The following is a 16979-nucleotide window of genomic DNA, read 5'->3' as shown; positions in this document are numbered from 1 at the left end:
AGATTTGGGATGCTCAATTTGTAATACTGTAATTTTCCCATAAAAAGTTCTCAGGAGTTTAGACCTCATGTTATGTTCTGACTATAGTAACAAGACAAAAAAAATTTTGGGGGAAGCTTTAAAATGTTGTCATAAGTGGAAATTTTTACTGATGGTCCAAACATCTAAGATCAATTGCTGGTAGTAGTATTTCTCTTGATGCCAAATTAAAATTTAGGTGTGGGGTGAATTCCAGCAGGATGAAATTATGCTCAGAGAAAGATACCAAAGGTGATTTGAAATTAGCAAGTCCTTAAGTAGAGAGAGTCCCGTTAAAAGGACAGAACTGGTCAGTGTGTCAATTACATAAAGAGAGAAATGATGCAGAATTAAAAGAAGTGATGTGTGTTATATTAGTAAATATAGAAAGAACTCCCTGTTTCTAATTTCTCTGCATAGTTAGGGGAAATGGGGAGGAGCCCAAAACAGGTATGTGAAATGCTTTCTTCGTTTTCTCTTAACCTCAGGAAATAACAACTAGAGTTTCAGTTTGTGTGAATTAGGAAGAGTCTAAGTGAGACGCCAATGGCTCATGTGTCCCCCACACGAAGAACCCCAACTTATGAAAATGGCATCATCAGGAGGAAGCAATCATATGTGGCACCGGCAGTAAAACCATCAGATAGCAACCTCTGGCCACCTCCAACAGGTCCCCGACACCACCAGTATTCCCATTACGTGTATGTTACAGCCTTGGTAGTTGTTCCACAACTACAAAATTTAAAAATTGCTATTGTCAATACAAAATGTTAAATATGAAGTAGCATATGTTGTCCCACTTTTTTTCTCCCACTCTTTTTGAACTTTCCTGTTTCAGTTTTGGAAGTTTCTATTGACACATCCTCAAGCTAGGGATTCTTTCCTTAGCTATGTGCATTCTACCAGTAAGCATCAAAAGCATTCTTCATTTCTCTCACAGCACTTTTTTTTTTTTTTTTTCTGAGATGGAGCCTCATTCTGTTGCCCAGGCTGGAGTGCAGTGGTACGGTCTTGGCTTACTGCAAGCTCCATCTTCCGAGTTCACACCATTTTCCTGCCTAAGCCTCCCGTGTAGCTGGGACTACACGCGCCTGCCACCACGTCTGGCTATTTGTATTTTTAGTAGAGTCGGAGTATCACCGTGTTTGCCAGTATGGTCTCGATCTCCTGACCTCGTGATCCACCTGCCTCACCTTCCCAAAGTGCTGAGATTACAGGCCTGAGCCACTGTGCCAGGCCATCTCTGAGGGATTTTAATGAGTTATTGACTTTTGAGTTTGTTCAGCTGTTTACTTCCTGTTAGAACAGAGTGACAAATTTCAAGCTTGTTATATGCCTGACAGGAAACCAGAAGTCTCTAGGAAGTGACTGGAGAATGTGAGCTCCATAGTAGGCTGAGGATGGAGTCACAAGTGAAATGGGTGAAATGAGCCCATTGGCTTTGGAGACTGCAGGCCTGTCCAGCCTCTGACACCCTGGTGAGTCAGTGCAATGATTCCAACAGTGACAGAAAACTAGCATGGTTGACTCCATCAGGCATCTAGTCTCAAGTTGGCTGTCCTCACTCATTCCTGGACATAGGCCAGGCTAACCATGGGAGGAATGTAGTTTATGGTTTAACTTTGAAGAAACAATGATAATAGTTCCTCGATAAAACTAATACCCTTATTTTACCCAGGGATTGCCTCTGTAAAACTGGTGAAAGACCATGAGAGTAAGATTATAGGAGGGAACTGAGTTCTGCTAAAGTGCAGGCACAGTTTCTATAATCACTTACTGCTCAAACGTCATTTGGTCAGAGTTTACAAAATTTGTAAGTAATTGCTCCAATAGATAACATCACTATTATAGAACCTGAGGTTGGTCTTTTGAGATGTTTCTTATTCTTTGCATTCTGGCAACCTGCTGACCTCATCCATACCCATGACTAATGGCTCAGCCAGTCACGTGGTCCCCACCTAGAGTCAGATTCAAGCACAAACGGATCATTTCCCTCCGCCCGCATGATTCCATCATCAAACAATCAGCAGTACCCATTTTTTAGTCCTGTGTCCCTGAAAGTATCCTTGAAAATTTCTAACCCCTGATCCACTAGGGAGGCTGATTTGAGTAATAATAAACCTCCGTCCTCCTGTTTGGCAGACTTGGAGTCATTAAAATCTTCATTTACTGCAAATCACCATCTGGATCAATTGGTTCTGTTTGTGCAGGAGGCCAGAAGAACTTGTTTGGGAATTATAAGAGTGGATGGAGGAGCTGCCTATCCCTGTCCCACGGTCTTGTCCACAGATCAGCCTCACAAAGGGGCAGAGCCCTGGATGGGGATACAGTGGAAGCTCATTCTCTTAGTGACCTGGGGACATTGCCTCGAGATGAAGCTTTTCAGGAGTGGAAACTCCAGGTGATTTCTATGCCTTTCCTATTACCTGGGAGGTGGGCCAGGCCACAGTGTTAGCAGGAAGGGAACAGAACAGTCAGCCTAGTTAGAGGGAGCGTCTGGGGAAGGCCTAGGGATAGAGGAAGAAGCTGTGCAGGACAGGGCCTGTGAGTTAGAATGAAGTGGGAGGAAGATGAGGGACACAGAGAAACAGAGAGAGACAGAGACAGCACGGCAGTGAACTCTAGGGCATACAGTGACTTCAGTGACCCCAGGGACCAGGTGCTCCCATTTCTACAGTCCAGGACCAGGGAGCCCTGAAAACCCTCCAGTGGCCAAAGAGCTTCAGAGTTACACATGAGGTGGGATGGCTTTAGGGGCAAGAGGAAGTGGAGGGATGAAACGTGGGTGTCAGCCTCTGAAGGACAAGGGACAAGTATGGTGAGAACTTCCTAGGATTCTGCATCCAAGATCCAGTCTCTAAAGAGGTTATGAATCAATCATTTCTTCAGTCAATTCCTTCATTTGTTATGCGAGAGCTCCTGAGTGTGTGTCTCTCACTGGGCCTGTGCTGGTGCAGGGTGTGAGTGGGGAATGAAAACAAGGTCCTCTCCTGTATCCTGTCGTGCCAGTGACATGGACACTTTGGGAAACACAGGATTTCAGGTTCAGTGATAGGGGCTAAGATCTGAGGGTGAGGCCTGGACATTTTTTGCATTGAGTCTGATGGTTGAGGCTGGTGATTTAATTCTGGAGTGCAGACTAATCAGCTGACCATTTGTTCTCTCTCCTCTGAGGTTTGGATGCCTAAGAAGAGAGGATTTCAGCCAATAAATAACTACAGGGTCATCGGAACCCAATAAGCCCTCACTTCTGGTGGAGGAGAGGATGGGCCTGTGGCTGCAGACAGACCTCATGTGACCCTGATCTGCCTTTTGTGTTTGTGTGACTCTGGTTCAGTGACTGTGCCTTCCTGTGCCTCAGTTTTTTCTCAGTCAAATAAGCTAAATGGCAAATGGAAAAGATAGCTTTTCATGCTATCTGTGAATAAATTGTAAATTATTCACAGTCACCAGACCTAATGCTTGGCACAGTGGAGGTGTTCACACAAACAGCATTTATTATTATTCACTTCCATGAGAGAACACCTTTAGGTCAGATCCCTGTGGAGAAGCTGCTGCCAGGTACATTTTCTCTCTTCTGTTTCTGCTTCTGGGGACATTAGACTTCCTATGGAGTGTCCTAAGCCTCGCATGGCAGTTGGCTGATGGCCTACAAAGCTTGCCTTTCTGTCCTCTCCACTCTGAGTGCCAGGTGAAAAAAGCTCTGTCCTTGACCAGATGAGGTTCTGAGGGCTGAGCTCTGGCTAGTGAGCAGCTCCAGGAGACACAGTCCTCACACAGCTGGTGAATCCTTTGTCCCAGTAAGCCCTACTACAACCCAGAATTGGCACAGGCTCCTCAGCTTTATCTGGAGTAAGGATTTAAGGACAGAGGTCTGGGGTTGAGGCTTCTTGGGCTGAGCTTCTCTGAGAGTATCTCAGGGGTCCTCTTAGGCAAAGCCCTAGTCAGTTCTCCAGGGTCTTTCTCAGGGTCAAGTTTATGAAGAGGACATGAGGTGCTTGGCTGACACTGATCTCCTCCTGCTGAGCACCACCCCCATCAGACTGTCCTTCCTGTGCAGCAAGTGTCTGCAGGGTCTGGAGGCAGGAAAGGAATCCTAATCTGTTGAGGTTTGTCTCCTCTGTGTGTGTCCCGCACTAAATGCTGAAGCCCCAACATGGGACATAATGCAGAGAGGGACACAGGCACAGTCTAGGCCTGGCAATCCTGTGTGTGCAAAGTAGAAGTGACTCCTACCCCCCAACACCCAGGGATCATGTGGAATCACTCACGGTATAAGGTGAAATTTCCAGTTACTCCTTCATTCCCATCACCTCGCTTTATGATTTCTACGGTGTAGGATCCTGCGTCCTTCTGGTTGAGACTCTGGATCAGCAGGGATGCATTGGAATATACTGTTTCTCGTCCACTATATGCAGGCCCAAATACAATTCTTTCAGTTTCTATTACATATGCTGTAATGTAATGGTGGAGGTCCATTATTTGCCCTTTGTACCAGATGTAGGCAGCAGGATTCTGGGGCAAATTGTGTACAAGTAGAAGAACATTGTTCCCCTCAGAAACATTGGTTGGCTGTGCTTCAATCGTGACTTGGGCAGTGGTGGGCGGGTTCCAGAAGATTAAAAGTGATGCTAGGAGGTGGAGAGAGCATCAGTCAATATTGAAACCTATTTATTGGGGTGAAAAGATGGGGCCATGGGTCCTGAGAAAATCTCTTCAATCATCAGCCTTGAAGACACACACACAGACACACACAAAAACACACATACCTCTTTTTTTTATGTGTGTGTGATTGTGTGTTTGTGTCCTACTGTCCTACTGTCCTACTGGGTGAAGGTCAGCGGCATGACCCCCATTCCTTCAACACTTCTGATCTCGGCATTTTTCTGTTTGGAATTCTCTTCCCCAGAGGTCTACACTGCTCTCTCCACACTGCCTTCAGGTCCTGCTCACATCGGGGCATCCTTAGACTTCTTTCCTGACACTTCCTTCAGAGACCCTGGGTCTTCCCTTTCTGACCTTTCTCTTCTCTGCTCCCTCCAGAGCTCTTGTCAACACCTGACCTCACATTCCAGATCTCTTTCCATGTCTGTCTTCCTCCCCATGACAGCACGAACTCCGTGAAGACAGGGACTTTTGTGATCTTGGTTGCACCCCAGTGCCTGGGACAGGCTTCAGACTCCTGTAGATGTGAGAGTTCCAAGGGCCCTCCATGCCTGGGGTGTCTTTTTTTCTTTCCTCAATTGTTGAAGTTTTTTCTGAGGACAGTGTTTCATGCCCTTACATTTTCATTTGAAGTGCAATCTGATAATAGTTATTATTATCATTTTTCAAAATGTGGTGGCCAGTGATGATTAACCAGGAAAACAGAACACTTGAGATTTTCCTACCTCTTACCAATTCCAGTTCAATGTGATTTTCCTGTTTTGACCCCTGTCCCTCTCTGGTATATTTTCCCCTATCCAGGCTCCAACAGAGCCTTCTTTCCTGTATTTTCTTTTTGGAGATGGAGTCTCTTACTGTCAGCCAGGTTGGCGTGCAGCAGCACAATCTCCGCACACTGCAACCTCTTCCTCCCGGGTTCATGCAATTCTCCTGCCTCAGCCTCCCGAGTAGCTAGGATTACAGGAGCACACCACCACACCTGGTTACTTTTTTGTATTTTTAGTAGAGATGGGGCTTCACTGTGTTTAGCAGACTGGTCTTGAACTCCTGACCTCATGATCCACCCAACTCAGCGTCCCAAAGTGCTGACTTTTAATTTTAAGAACCCCATCCTCTCCAGGAGACCCCATCCAATCATTCTGCTTCCTCCTGCTGTCCTCTCTGAGGAAGTTCTGTCCTCACCTGTGAGCAGGAGCTCCTTCCAGGTGATGTGTAGTGTGTAGGGAGGCGCTGAGAGGGGCCCCATGGCTTGTGCTGCCTGCGTGTTCTCCTCTGTGGAGATGAGCCTGGGATCCAGAAACTTTCTGAGCACGGCTGTCAGCTGTGCTGTCCTTCCTCCTTTTGTGCTGAGCCCCTTCCCGGGGCAGGAGCACTTCTCAGGCTCATGGGGGGGGGGTCTCTGCCCAGGACACCCCTCTGTCCCCACCTCTCTCAGTCCTGCCTCCTTGTCCCTCCTTCTCTTTTTCCTTTGGTCTGTGTGTCAGGTCCCTGGGAATTGTGGAGGCCTTTGCCTTTTTCAGCAGTGATTCTGTCAACAAACCTCGACACACACTATGTGCAGAAACACAAACACACACACAAAAGAGATACACACAGACACACACAGTCACACACATACTCTGCAGGTTGGGCAAGCATAGTCCTGGGCCTCAGCCTCCTGCTGTCCCCATGGCTCTGGGTCGGGCTGCACATTTACACCCTTTGCCCTGTTTCATCCCCTTCGGGCTCTCCCCTTCAGTGCAGGAGGCTGAAGCTGCACCAGGTCCCTGTCACAGGGATACCACAATTTGCTGTGGGTGAGCTGTCTGTTGCCTGGTGAGCGGGACCCTTCCTTTCTCTAATTGTGTCTAGCTTGGCTGCAGCTTCCAAGGATGGACATTCAGGACCTGGGTGTCCCAGAGGAAACTGTCCTTCCTGGAGGTGTGCAGGGTGAGTCTCTCATGCCTCTTGGGAGGAGAGGCCTGTGCCGGTTGCTCAGTGGGAGCTGTGAGTCCCATGGTCAAAGGGACAGTTGTCAGTCACTCTATTGCTCCCTGGGGACTGGTGGCTGAGCTGAGGCTCAGGGTTTCTCATTTCTTCCTGACCATCTTTTGTGTCCTCTCTTCTGTGCCTATCTGATTGTACTGTGGTCAGCACAGTACACTTCCCCGTGGTGCTGCAGGAGGAAGTGGGGAGTTACCCAGGAACCCCGGGGAACATGGCTCATTGAGACACAGGAAGGGGAGCCTGGGACAGAGTAGGGATTCAGAGCTGGAGAGATTCATCCCGACTTACTCCATGGTCTTGATGGGCTCAGCCCTCCATGTGGTGACATACTCAGGGGTCTATCCTGAGGGTTTTGAATTGGCCAAGCTGCTCTCCGTAGAGGAGGAACAGGCTGTCTCCAGAGATCCTGTTTGGAGGGACTTTGCTCACCCCTGAGAGGGCAGGTGAATGTGAGTTGTGTTCTGGGAGCAAAGAGCAGTAATACCCCCTTCTCCCTGCAGGGATACAGGAGAGGTCTGTCTTCCCAAGGGACAGACGGGTGTAGGCGGCCACATCCTGGATGGTGCCTGTGTGTGACCATCACACGTGCTCTGAGCCCCACGGGGTGCAGCGGGCAGGCAGGTCACAGGGTGCCTGACTGATTCCCGGGGAGGCTGTGGGCCCTCAGGCAGCAGCTGTTCTGTGTCAGCGCTAGGCTTGGCCTGGGATGCCCCAGAGAACAGGACAGACGGAGCAGGGGAGGGCATTTAGGGAGCAGTGACAGAAAGAGTTGATGAGGATGGAGGGAGGTCATGAGAGGAAAGCGCGCAGTGTGGCTATGGGTTCACCATCACTGCCCTGGGAGATGTCTTTTTAGCTGAGCCCAGGGAAGGAGCAGGTGTGTGGGGCAGGAGCTGCCTCCAGAGGGAGTGGTGTCAGGTTGGCGGCCGGCAGGTCAGGGAGGAGCTGACAGAGTCCGTGTGGGGAGCATGGAGGACGTTGAGGACTTCGGCCGAGGTGACCCTGGTGAGGGTGGACCCTTTTCGGCTATGGGTTCTGCTGAGGGAGGTCGGCATCCCCTGGGATGGCTCCAGGCTGGAGGGACTCTGCCGCCCTCTGGTGGACTGGAAGGGAAGTGTGGGTGGCCGAAATCCCTGCCAGGCTGCGTGTTTCATTCCACAAGGATCTGCACATTTTACGCCAGGTTACACATATGTTATGTTACAGCTCCATCACCTTCCAGCCCCGTGAGTCCCAGTCTCTGTGGCTCCACGTTCACTGTTTTCCCTCTTTCACAATCGGATGTCCTGAACGCAGATTTTTGTCACCTTCTGTGAATTTGCGTTTGTGTGCAGTAGGCGGCACTGTGTATACCCTGGGGGCAGTGATGTCTGGGGCTGAGCACTGCACATGGGCTTGGGAGCTTCCAGCTAACTTGATTGAAAAAGTGATACTTTTCATGAAAAAAACTGGGTCAGATGATGTATTCATGGGCTTTAGCTGCTATAACAAACAACTTAGCCTCGGTGAATTAAATAATAGAAATCAATTTTTCACATTTCTGTGAATAATGTGCTATTTTAACCACTTTAAAATGTGCAATCAAGTGGAATTAACCGTATACACAGTGTTAAGTTCCCATCACCACTATTTTTTCATACAAAATTTTTGTCATTTTAAATTGAAACTTTGTATCATTGAAACAATAATAATAATAGACCTTGATCATCTCTACTCTATCTCTATGAATTTGCCTATTCTTGATGTTTCATGTAAATGGAAATATATATATAATTTGGTTTCTGACATATTTCACTTAGCATAGTGTTTCCGAAGTCCATGCACGTTCCAGCGGATGTCAGAGCTTCCTTCCTTTTTATGGCAGGTTTACATCCTGTTGTATGTGTCACCACATTTGTTTATTCATGTATTGATGAACACTTGGATTGTTTTCTTATTTTATCTTTTGTGAGTAATGCTGCAATCAATAGTCCCATGCAAGTACCTATTTGAGTCCCTGGATTCAGTTCTTTGGGTACATACCTAGGAATGGATGCTCTTTTATATGAGAATTCTATGATTATCTTCTTGAGGAACAGCAAATCTGTTTCTCCTAGTGGCTGTACCTTTTTATAATCTCACCAGCAATGTTTGAGGATTCCAAATTCTACATAAGGCTTTCGCTTGTTATTTAACCTTTTAAAAGCCATATTTGTAGGTGTAGTGTGGTATCTCCTCGTGGCTTTGACTTTGTATTTTCCTAATGACTAATGATGTTGAGTTTCTTTTCATGTCCCTCTTGATTATTTGCATAACTTCTTTGAAGAAATGTCTATTTAAGTCCTTTGCCCATTTATATAAATTGGGTGGTTTGTCTTTTTGTTGTCGAGTTGTAGCAGTTCTTTATCTATTCTGAGCATGAAACCATTGTCTATGTGATTTGCAACTATTATGTCTCATTCTGTGTTTGGTCTTTTTATTTTCTTGATAATATCCTTTGATGCACAAAAGGCTTGCATCTTTAGCCCAATTTATCTATTTTTCCTTTTTGTTTTTCATGCATTTGAGTCATACCTGAGAATCTATGGCACATTTGAGGTCATTAAATTTTACCCCTATGTCTTTTCCTAAGAGGTTTTTATGGTTACAGATCTTATAATTAACTCACTGATCCATTTTTAGATAATTGTTTGATATGGTTGGAAGTATAGTTCTCTAAGTTTCTTGTTTTGCATATTTTTATCTAGTTGTCTCTGCACCGTTATTTGAGAGGTTGATTGTTCCTCCATTAAATTATCTTGACACCCTTATGCAAGAGCAATGAACTACAAGGGTGAGCATTTATTTCTGGACTCTCAATTCTATCCCTTTGACCCCTATTTGTATTCTTATGCCAGCAGCCTCTGTTTTTAATAGTTGTAATGTTTTGTGAGATATGAAATAAGAAAGTTCAATTTCTGCATTTTTTTTGGCAAAATTGTTTTGGCTCTTTCAAGGGTACTTTTGTAAAAGCAAGGAGGCCAATGTTGTGCAGTTGGAAAGCCATTTCTGTATTCATTCAGAGGGGAATTTTGCAGTCTAGGGATCTTTTCAGGAACTTTATCAAAGTAGGTAAATTATCACCACTTCCATTGCTGAGGTACTGTGTTAAAATGTGTGTTGCCTCCCGCTGAGGAATTGAGAGTCCCTGGAAGCACTTGCCCATGTGGTGAGGGACAGTGAGCTCCTTAATGAGGGGCACAGAAGATATTGTTTTGGGACACAATGTTGTCAGGGAAGGTGTGTGCATCTCTACTTCTTTATTTTTTTGTACAGATTGCATCTCGGCTAGATGTACGAGATATTGAAATCTTTGTTTATTCTCTTGGTTCTGGTTTAGCTGACCTGTCAGCTGGATCTGGAGGACATGCCTGGCAGGGGAGTGACCCCCATGGGAAACAGCAGGGCTCAGCAGAGTGAAAGAAGCTGGGACCGAGAGAAGCAAGTGAGGTCTGACTCTTAGAAGCCAAAGACCAGCAGGTGGGTGTCCTCAGGGGCAAATGAACTGCACTGGTACCCATTGTAGTGGACTGGAAAAAGGTAAGTGGCTTTGGATATTCCATTTTCTCTCCCAGCTCTTCAGCAGGAGATTTGGGCCCTGGGCTGGTACTGTCCTGCATCAGGGGCAGGATAGACAGTAATGGCTGCATATCAGGCCTAAGTGCATGTCATCCTCTCAGGCATTGCCACTGCAGATGGAGAATTTTGTTCAGAAGCTGAGCCTTGGCACATGGGAGGAACCACCTTATTAAAATTAATTTAAGAAAACAGTATGTATGCTTTATTCTTCTAGAATAATTGTTAATGTCATGTTTTACAATGTATCTCTTAAAGGAATGGTGAGAATCATCTACATAATGTATGTTTTAGGTTGTCCTTTCTATAATTGCAGCTTTCACATGTTCTTCTAGAAACCATTTCCTTTGGGAACACACAGGCAGTATCTCTGTGTTCTTTTCTACTGGGTAATCTTTATGCAGGATGGAGAGAGTCACATTTCCTAATGAGAGATGGAAAGCATCTGACTACCAGAAAACATGTCCAAATCCTGCTGGTATGATCATGGGGCTGCAGGTGGAGGTCAGTTTAAGGAAGTGTCAGGCAAAGTAATTTTGAAAGTCTTTTTTTTTTTTTTTTTTACAAAATCATGGGCAGAAGCCACCATTTGGACCCACCACATGTTGGAATTGATGATGGACAGAAATGGAGCTCATAACATTGAGAATGAAATCCAGGAGTGGCAAGAGGTTTGAGAGGTTGATGGGTGTGAGAGGTAAATGAGTGAAGGATGAGAATGTTCAAAATGTCTACTTTCTCCATATAAGAGAGCATTTGAGGTCCCTGAGCCAGACAGTGTACAGGCCAGGAACCTAAATGCTACCATTCATAGATAGCCAAGATGGCCCTAAGATGGTGAGAGAATCAGAATGGGGTTTGGGTTTACGTCGTGTATTTTTTTCTCCCAATATCTACAGAATTCCCTGCATCCCACTTTTTAATGTAACCCAGTGGGTATCATTACCTTTCGCAGTTCCAGACCTTTCTGGTTCACAGTTACAGACCCTTGGAAAACCCATATCCTTTCTGCTGTGAGGTACAGGCAGCCATGTGGCATCACCCCTAAACATGCCTTCTGGGACATCAAATTTCTGATTAAGTAAAGGTCATTTCAGTAGCTATTGAAGACCTCCATTTTATTTGTCTCACACTTGTAATTCTTCTACCAAGAGGTGATGGTGATTTGCTTTTATAGATTAGTGTAGAATAATGCTTCTGCCAGGGGCAATTTTTTAGTTTATAAAAGCATTGGCAAAGTCTGGAGACATTGTTTGTTGTCAGAGCTGGGGGAGGGAGTCCTGCTGGCCTTGAGTGGGTAGAGTCCCCAGTTAGTGCTGGACATTCTAGAGCTCACAGAGCCCCACCAGCATGACCACTACAAAGTTCAATGCTGAGGAGGAGTGGAGAGCCCTGATGTGCCTCCCTGGAGCTTTTTACCTTCTCCTTCCATCAGTCTCTACCACTTTCTCACCTCAGTTTGCTCCTTGAACCTTAATGTCCTCCACTTGAACTTTCCCTTAGTTTAAGACCTACTGTAATCTCTCAACTTCCTTGGCCCCTTTCTGATCCTTAGCAGGGTGCCCTCTAGAGGGCACCCTCACCTTTCCTGGAGCTTCCCAGGATCCAGATGCCCCTGCCCTGTGTGGGCATCAGGGATATGGCCTTGTGCCTGTGTCCCTAAAGGTCCTGCCACTCAGGAGCTTTGTGTGAGAGCAACTGAGGTGATATTACCCTCCCCTACTTTTCTTGGAACATAAAAATATATACAAACCTTGTAGAGTAAAATTTCTTAATGCATATCAAAATTTTAACAATATATATTTTTGCCTCCCAAACTTTATTGGGAAAAATTTATCACACTCTCAGTCATGAAAAATGACACTTAATCAGGGTTATTCACTATATTGTTTGTTTAACAGCAAAATATTGGGAAAAACCAAGACTTTCACCAGCACGATGCTAATTCAACAGATTACCTTATATCTACACAATAGAATACGATGCAGCTGCTTAAAAAGTATAGCCTCAGCTATTTCTATGGAAACACCTCCATGTTCTATTTTAATTATAACATCTAAACATCACAGAATAAGATGCAGTTTTTGTACTAGATTTGACCTTAGTACATTATGTTTACCGTTTTTTTTTTTTGTTTGTTTTTAAAGAGAGAGTGTCTCACTCTCTTACCCAGGCTGAAGTGCAGTGGCAAGATCATAATTGACTGCAGCCTCAACCTTGTGAGCTCAAGTGATCCTCCTGCATCAGCCTCCTGAGTAGCTGGATCACAGGCATGTGCCAGAATACCTAGCTAATTGTTTGTGTTTGTTTCTGTAGAGATGGGGTTTCACCCAGGCTGGTGAAACCCCAGGTTGGTTTCAAACTTCTGAGCTCAAGTGATCAGCCCACGTTCACTCCCAAAATGCTGGAATTACAAGCAAGTGTCATCACACCTGATTCTGCTTTTTTTTTTTGGACTGCAGTCACTCATCTCTTTCCCCATCAGGTGATTTCTGTTTTTCCTCTATTTCTCTACCATATATCCATGCCAAAATCCAGATGTATTTGCTTTTGTTTAGAATTATATATATATATTTTTAAGAGAAGCCTTAGGAATGGTCTCCTAGCTGATTTTCAGGATTCTAATCTTCACTGTATAAGCCATGTTTTTGCATTTCTGGATACTGATTAGAGTCAATTGTAGGCCATTTAAAGCCTACCAATACCGGTACCATCCCTCAAGTGTATCTAATTTGGCTGATGTGTGGTGTGGCCCAGGGATTGGTTGTTTAAAAATAATTTCAAGGAAAAGGGTCATTTTGCAGTGGAGGAACTTTAGCCCAGTGAACAATGTTAACATCCCCAGTAATCAATGTTAACGACATCTTAGGGCCTTGTAATATAATGGATGGAGAAGGTGCAACATCATCCCTGTAGTGTTCTTGTACAAAGTGTATAACCTGAATTTAATCATGAGAAAGTAATAGAAAAGTCCAAACTGAGGTTCATTCTACAAAATAAATAACCAATGCTCTTCAAAAATGTGAAGCTCTTAAAGGTAGATCCTAACTTTCCCAGATTAAAGGAGACTGAGAGAACAGTACAACAAAGAGCAATATGTGATACTAGATTGGATTCTGGTCCAAAAAAGGGACATTAGTCAGAAGATAGAGGGGATTTGGATAAGGTCTGTACAGGCATTTATTTTATAGTGTTAATAATCATTTATTGATTTTGATTATTAGGTGCATATCTATAATGTTAATATTTGGGGAAGTCGAATGAAAAGCATATGAGGACTTTGCCTATTTTTGGAACATTTTTGAAAGTCTGAAATTATTTCAAAATTAAACATGAAAAGAAAAGAAATGTAGATCCTTTAGATATTTGTATTAAGTTGCCAAAGTTGAAGATCATTTCCCAACTTATCTTGCCTAATACTAGTCAGAGTAATCTTCCCAGAAATGCTGTTTGTCATGTTTTTGACCTTCTCAAAGCTTTCCAGTGACTTATTTGTAGGATGAAGTTCCCATTATGTAGGCTGCCATTCAGTGTCCTCATAGCATGGCCCTAATCTCCCTTTTTTTTTGGTCTGTGTTGAAAGACCTGATCAACATTTTACTTTCTTATGGCCAAACTTGTTCTAATTTTTTCCTGCTTGTCTGATGCCCTTCCCTGTCTTCTCAACTGTGGGACTTCACTCAAGGTGGTGGGAAATATTTTAGAAGAAAATTTACAAAGATAGTTATAGGAAATAGTCACAAACCTTCTTGGAAGTCTGGGAGTTTGCATAGCTTCCCTAAAAGGTTTGGCTGAAGGCAGCTGAATTATCTTAAAAGCTTAGGGCATAGACACACAGGAATGTAGAGGAGTTTATCTAAATAGCTTGTTAACTCAGTCCTAAAACCAACATTTAATCATATGCCGGGGGATCTACTCTGGGGGAGGTCAGCAATGTCAATTACCTTCTAGTAGTGTTTGCTCAAGACATTTGTCATTTAATCTGTAGTAAATAAATGCAAACTTCACTGGCTGATCAGGGCCCCTGCTGCTAACTGTTTACCAAATGCTTCTAGGTATCCATGAGGGACTTGGCCACCTAGCCTGCTCTTTCACTGGATATTAGTGTTGAGTGTATTTGTTCATCCATTGCTGGGTCGGGGTCTGCCAGTCGGACCCACACAGTTGGTGCCCAGTTCTGAAGTATAGCTGCAAATAATCATGACAGAACCTTTGAAAACTAAGGTGAAGGCTGTGCAGTTGGTAAACCAGTAAGTCAATAAGTCAGTAAGTCAGTTGGTCCTCAGTGCCCACTTAGGATCTCCAATTTTGAGGGATTGTTCAGGGTAGGGTTTTATCACGGTGCAACAGTTATCAGCACAATAGGAGCAGTATCTAAAAGTATTCAAACAACTGCTTAAAGCCACTGGAGCCTCGGTTTTGCAGGCTCAATTAAGGGATCTAATGCAAATTGTATCACTTAACCCATGGTTCCCAAAAGAAGGTAAGCTAGACTTAGAGCTTTAGGAACAAGTAGGAAGAAATCTTTTTTTTTTTTGAGACAGATTATAAAAAAATTATAAAGATAGTTATAGGAAATAGTCACAAACCTTGGAAGGCCAGGGAGGTTGCATAGCTTCAGTAAATGAGTTGGCTGAAGGCAGCTGAATTCTCTTAAAAGGTGTAGATACTTAGGATTGTAGAGGAGTTTACTCAGGTGGTCTTAAGAACACCCTTTGATTATCTGCAGGTTCGTGATTGCTCTCTACTTGAGAGGTTGGTAATGTCAATTACCCTCTAGTGGTGTTTACTCAAGATGCTTGTAATTTAATCTGTACTAAATAAATGCAAACTTAGCTGGCTGATTGGGGCCACTGCTGCTAACTCTTTTGGGGAAATTTCTTGGTATGTGTGAGTGGCTAGGCAGCCCAGCCCCATCTTTCATTGGATATTTATGTCTGAGTATATTTATTCATCCATCGCTGTTTCAGGGTCTGCCAGCCCGACTCAGACACTCAACCTCCTTAATTGTTTTTTGTCCTAAGGCCCATTTCAGACCCTGTCTCTTCAATGATGTCTGTATGGTTATTTCTGTTCGATGCAACCAACTTTCCTTTCTTTGAATTCTGGTAGGTACAATTGTGTAGAGTGAAATGCGAGTTATATTTTATTGTTATTTTAGAAAAAAAAAGCTAATTTATTCTGCTCATTAAAAGTTTCCTTTTTAAAACAAATTTTACAATTTTGAATGGAGAAGGATTAGAGATTAAATTGTTGCTGTTTGAAATTCATTGTGATTGTTAAAAATAAATGCTTGTTTTAGTTTCAAGGGTACACGTGTAGGTCTTTTATATAGGTAAACCCATGTCACGGGGGTTTGATGTACAGATTATATCATCAATTAGGTACTAAGGCTAATACTCAATAATTATTTTTTCTTCTGTTGTTTTGCCTCCCACCCTCCACCCTCAAGTAGATCCTGGTGTGTGTTGCTCCCATCGTGTCCATGTATTCTATTTATTTAGTGCCCACTTATACATGCAATATTTCATTTTCTGGTTCCTGCATTAGTTTGCTAAGGATATTATTCTCTAGCTTCATTTATGTTCCTGCAATAGACAAGATCTTATTCTTTTTTTTCATGGATGGGTTGATTCCATGTCTTTTCTGTAGCAAGTAGTGCTGCAATGAAAATTTGTGTGCATGTGTCTTTATGGTAGAATGATTTATATTCCTCTAGGTATACAACCTGTAATGAGATTGCAGGGTCAAGTGGTAGTTCTGCTTTTAGCTCTTTGAGGAATTGTCACACTGCTTTCCACAATGATTGAACTGATTGCCACCAACAGTGTATAAGCATTCCCTTTTTTCTGCAACTTTGCCAGCATGTTATCTTTTTATTTTTTGATAATAGCCATTCTGATTGGTGTGAAATGGTGTCTGGTTGTGGTTTTGATTTATATTTCTGTAATGATCAGTGATATTGAGCTGTTTCTTGTGCTGTAGGCCACATGTATAACTTCTTTTAAGAAATGTCTCTCCATGTCCTTTGCCCACTTTTTAATGTTTTTTTTTTTTTGGTGTAAATTTATTTAAGTTTCGTATAGATGCTGGGTATCAGACCTTTGTCAAATGCATAGTTTCTAAATATTTACCAGCCTGAACAAAATGTAGAAACCCTGTCTCTACTAAAAATACACAGTTAGCCTGATGTGGTGGAGCATGTCTATAATTCCAGCTCCTAAGGAGGCTGAAGCAGGAGAATTACTTGATCCCAGGAGGTGGAGGTTGTAGTGAGACAAGATTGTGCCATTGCACTGCAGTGTGGGCAAAAGAGAGAAACTCCATCTTAAAAAAAAAAAAAAAGTGTGGTTGATGTGATATATCTGACACTTTTAGCTTACTCTCAGAAGCTACTTCTTGTGAAATCCTAAGTACAGCATTATTCTGGGAAGCAAAGGATACAGGCATAAACAAGAACAAATTAAGAGAGGTAAGATTCTCATCATGATTGACAGTCTTGTTCTGACATCTTGAGAAAAGTTGTCCACAGTGTACAGTCATCAACTTGTTGTTGTGGTTTGCAGTTTAAGTGTCTCTAAGTGATGGTGTTGAACATTTGGTGAGCTCTGAGTGGCCCACACCTCAGACATGAGGGTTTTGCCATCAAATTTACACTGAGTTGTCCATCTCTAGCTTATATGGCTTCAGGAACAGAGCTGTTCCTGTTCTTAATG

General features: G+C 43.6%; 1 protein-coding gene across 1 annotated transcript in view; it reads right to left on the bottom strand.

Annotated features, from left to right (window-relative positions):
* LOC111529619 (putative pregnancy-specific beta-1-glycoprotein 7) overlaps positions 1 to 5929 on the bottom strand; it is an 11557-nt gene extending 5628 nt beyond the window's left edge. Inside the window, exons 1-2 of the mRNA XM_023196538.1 lie at positions 5866 to 5929; positions 4290 to 4649 (exon numbers count right to left, since the gene is read on the bottom strand). Coding sequence (XP_023052306.1) covers positions 4290 to 4649; positions 5866 to 5929 — 424 coding nt within the window. The remainder of the gene's footprint in view (positions 1 to 4289; positions 4650 to 5865) is intronic.
* Between the last annotated feature and the right edge of the window lie 11050 nt (positions 5930 to 16979).

Source organism: Piliocolobus tephrosceles, chromosome 21 (genome assembly GCF_002776525.5).
Source record: "Piliocolobus tephrosceles isolate RC106 chromosome 21, ASM277652v3, whole genome shotgun sequence".
NCBI classification, from domain to species: domain Eukaryota; kingdom Metazoa; phylum Chordata; class Mammalia; order Primates; family Cercopithecidae; genus Piliocolobus; species Piliocolobus tephrosceles.
Note: the sequence above shows the minus strand (reverse complement) of the source record. Positions and strands in the feature narration are given on the sequence as shown.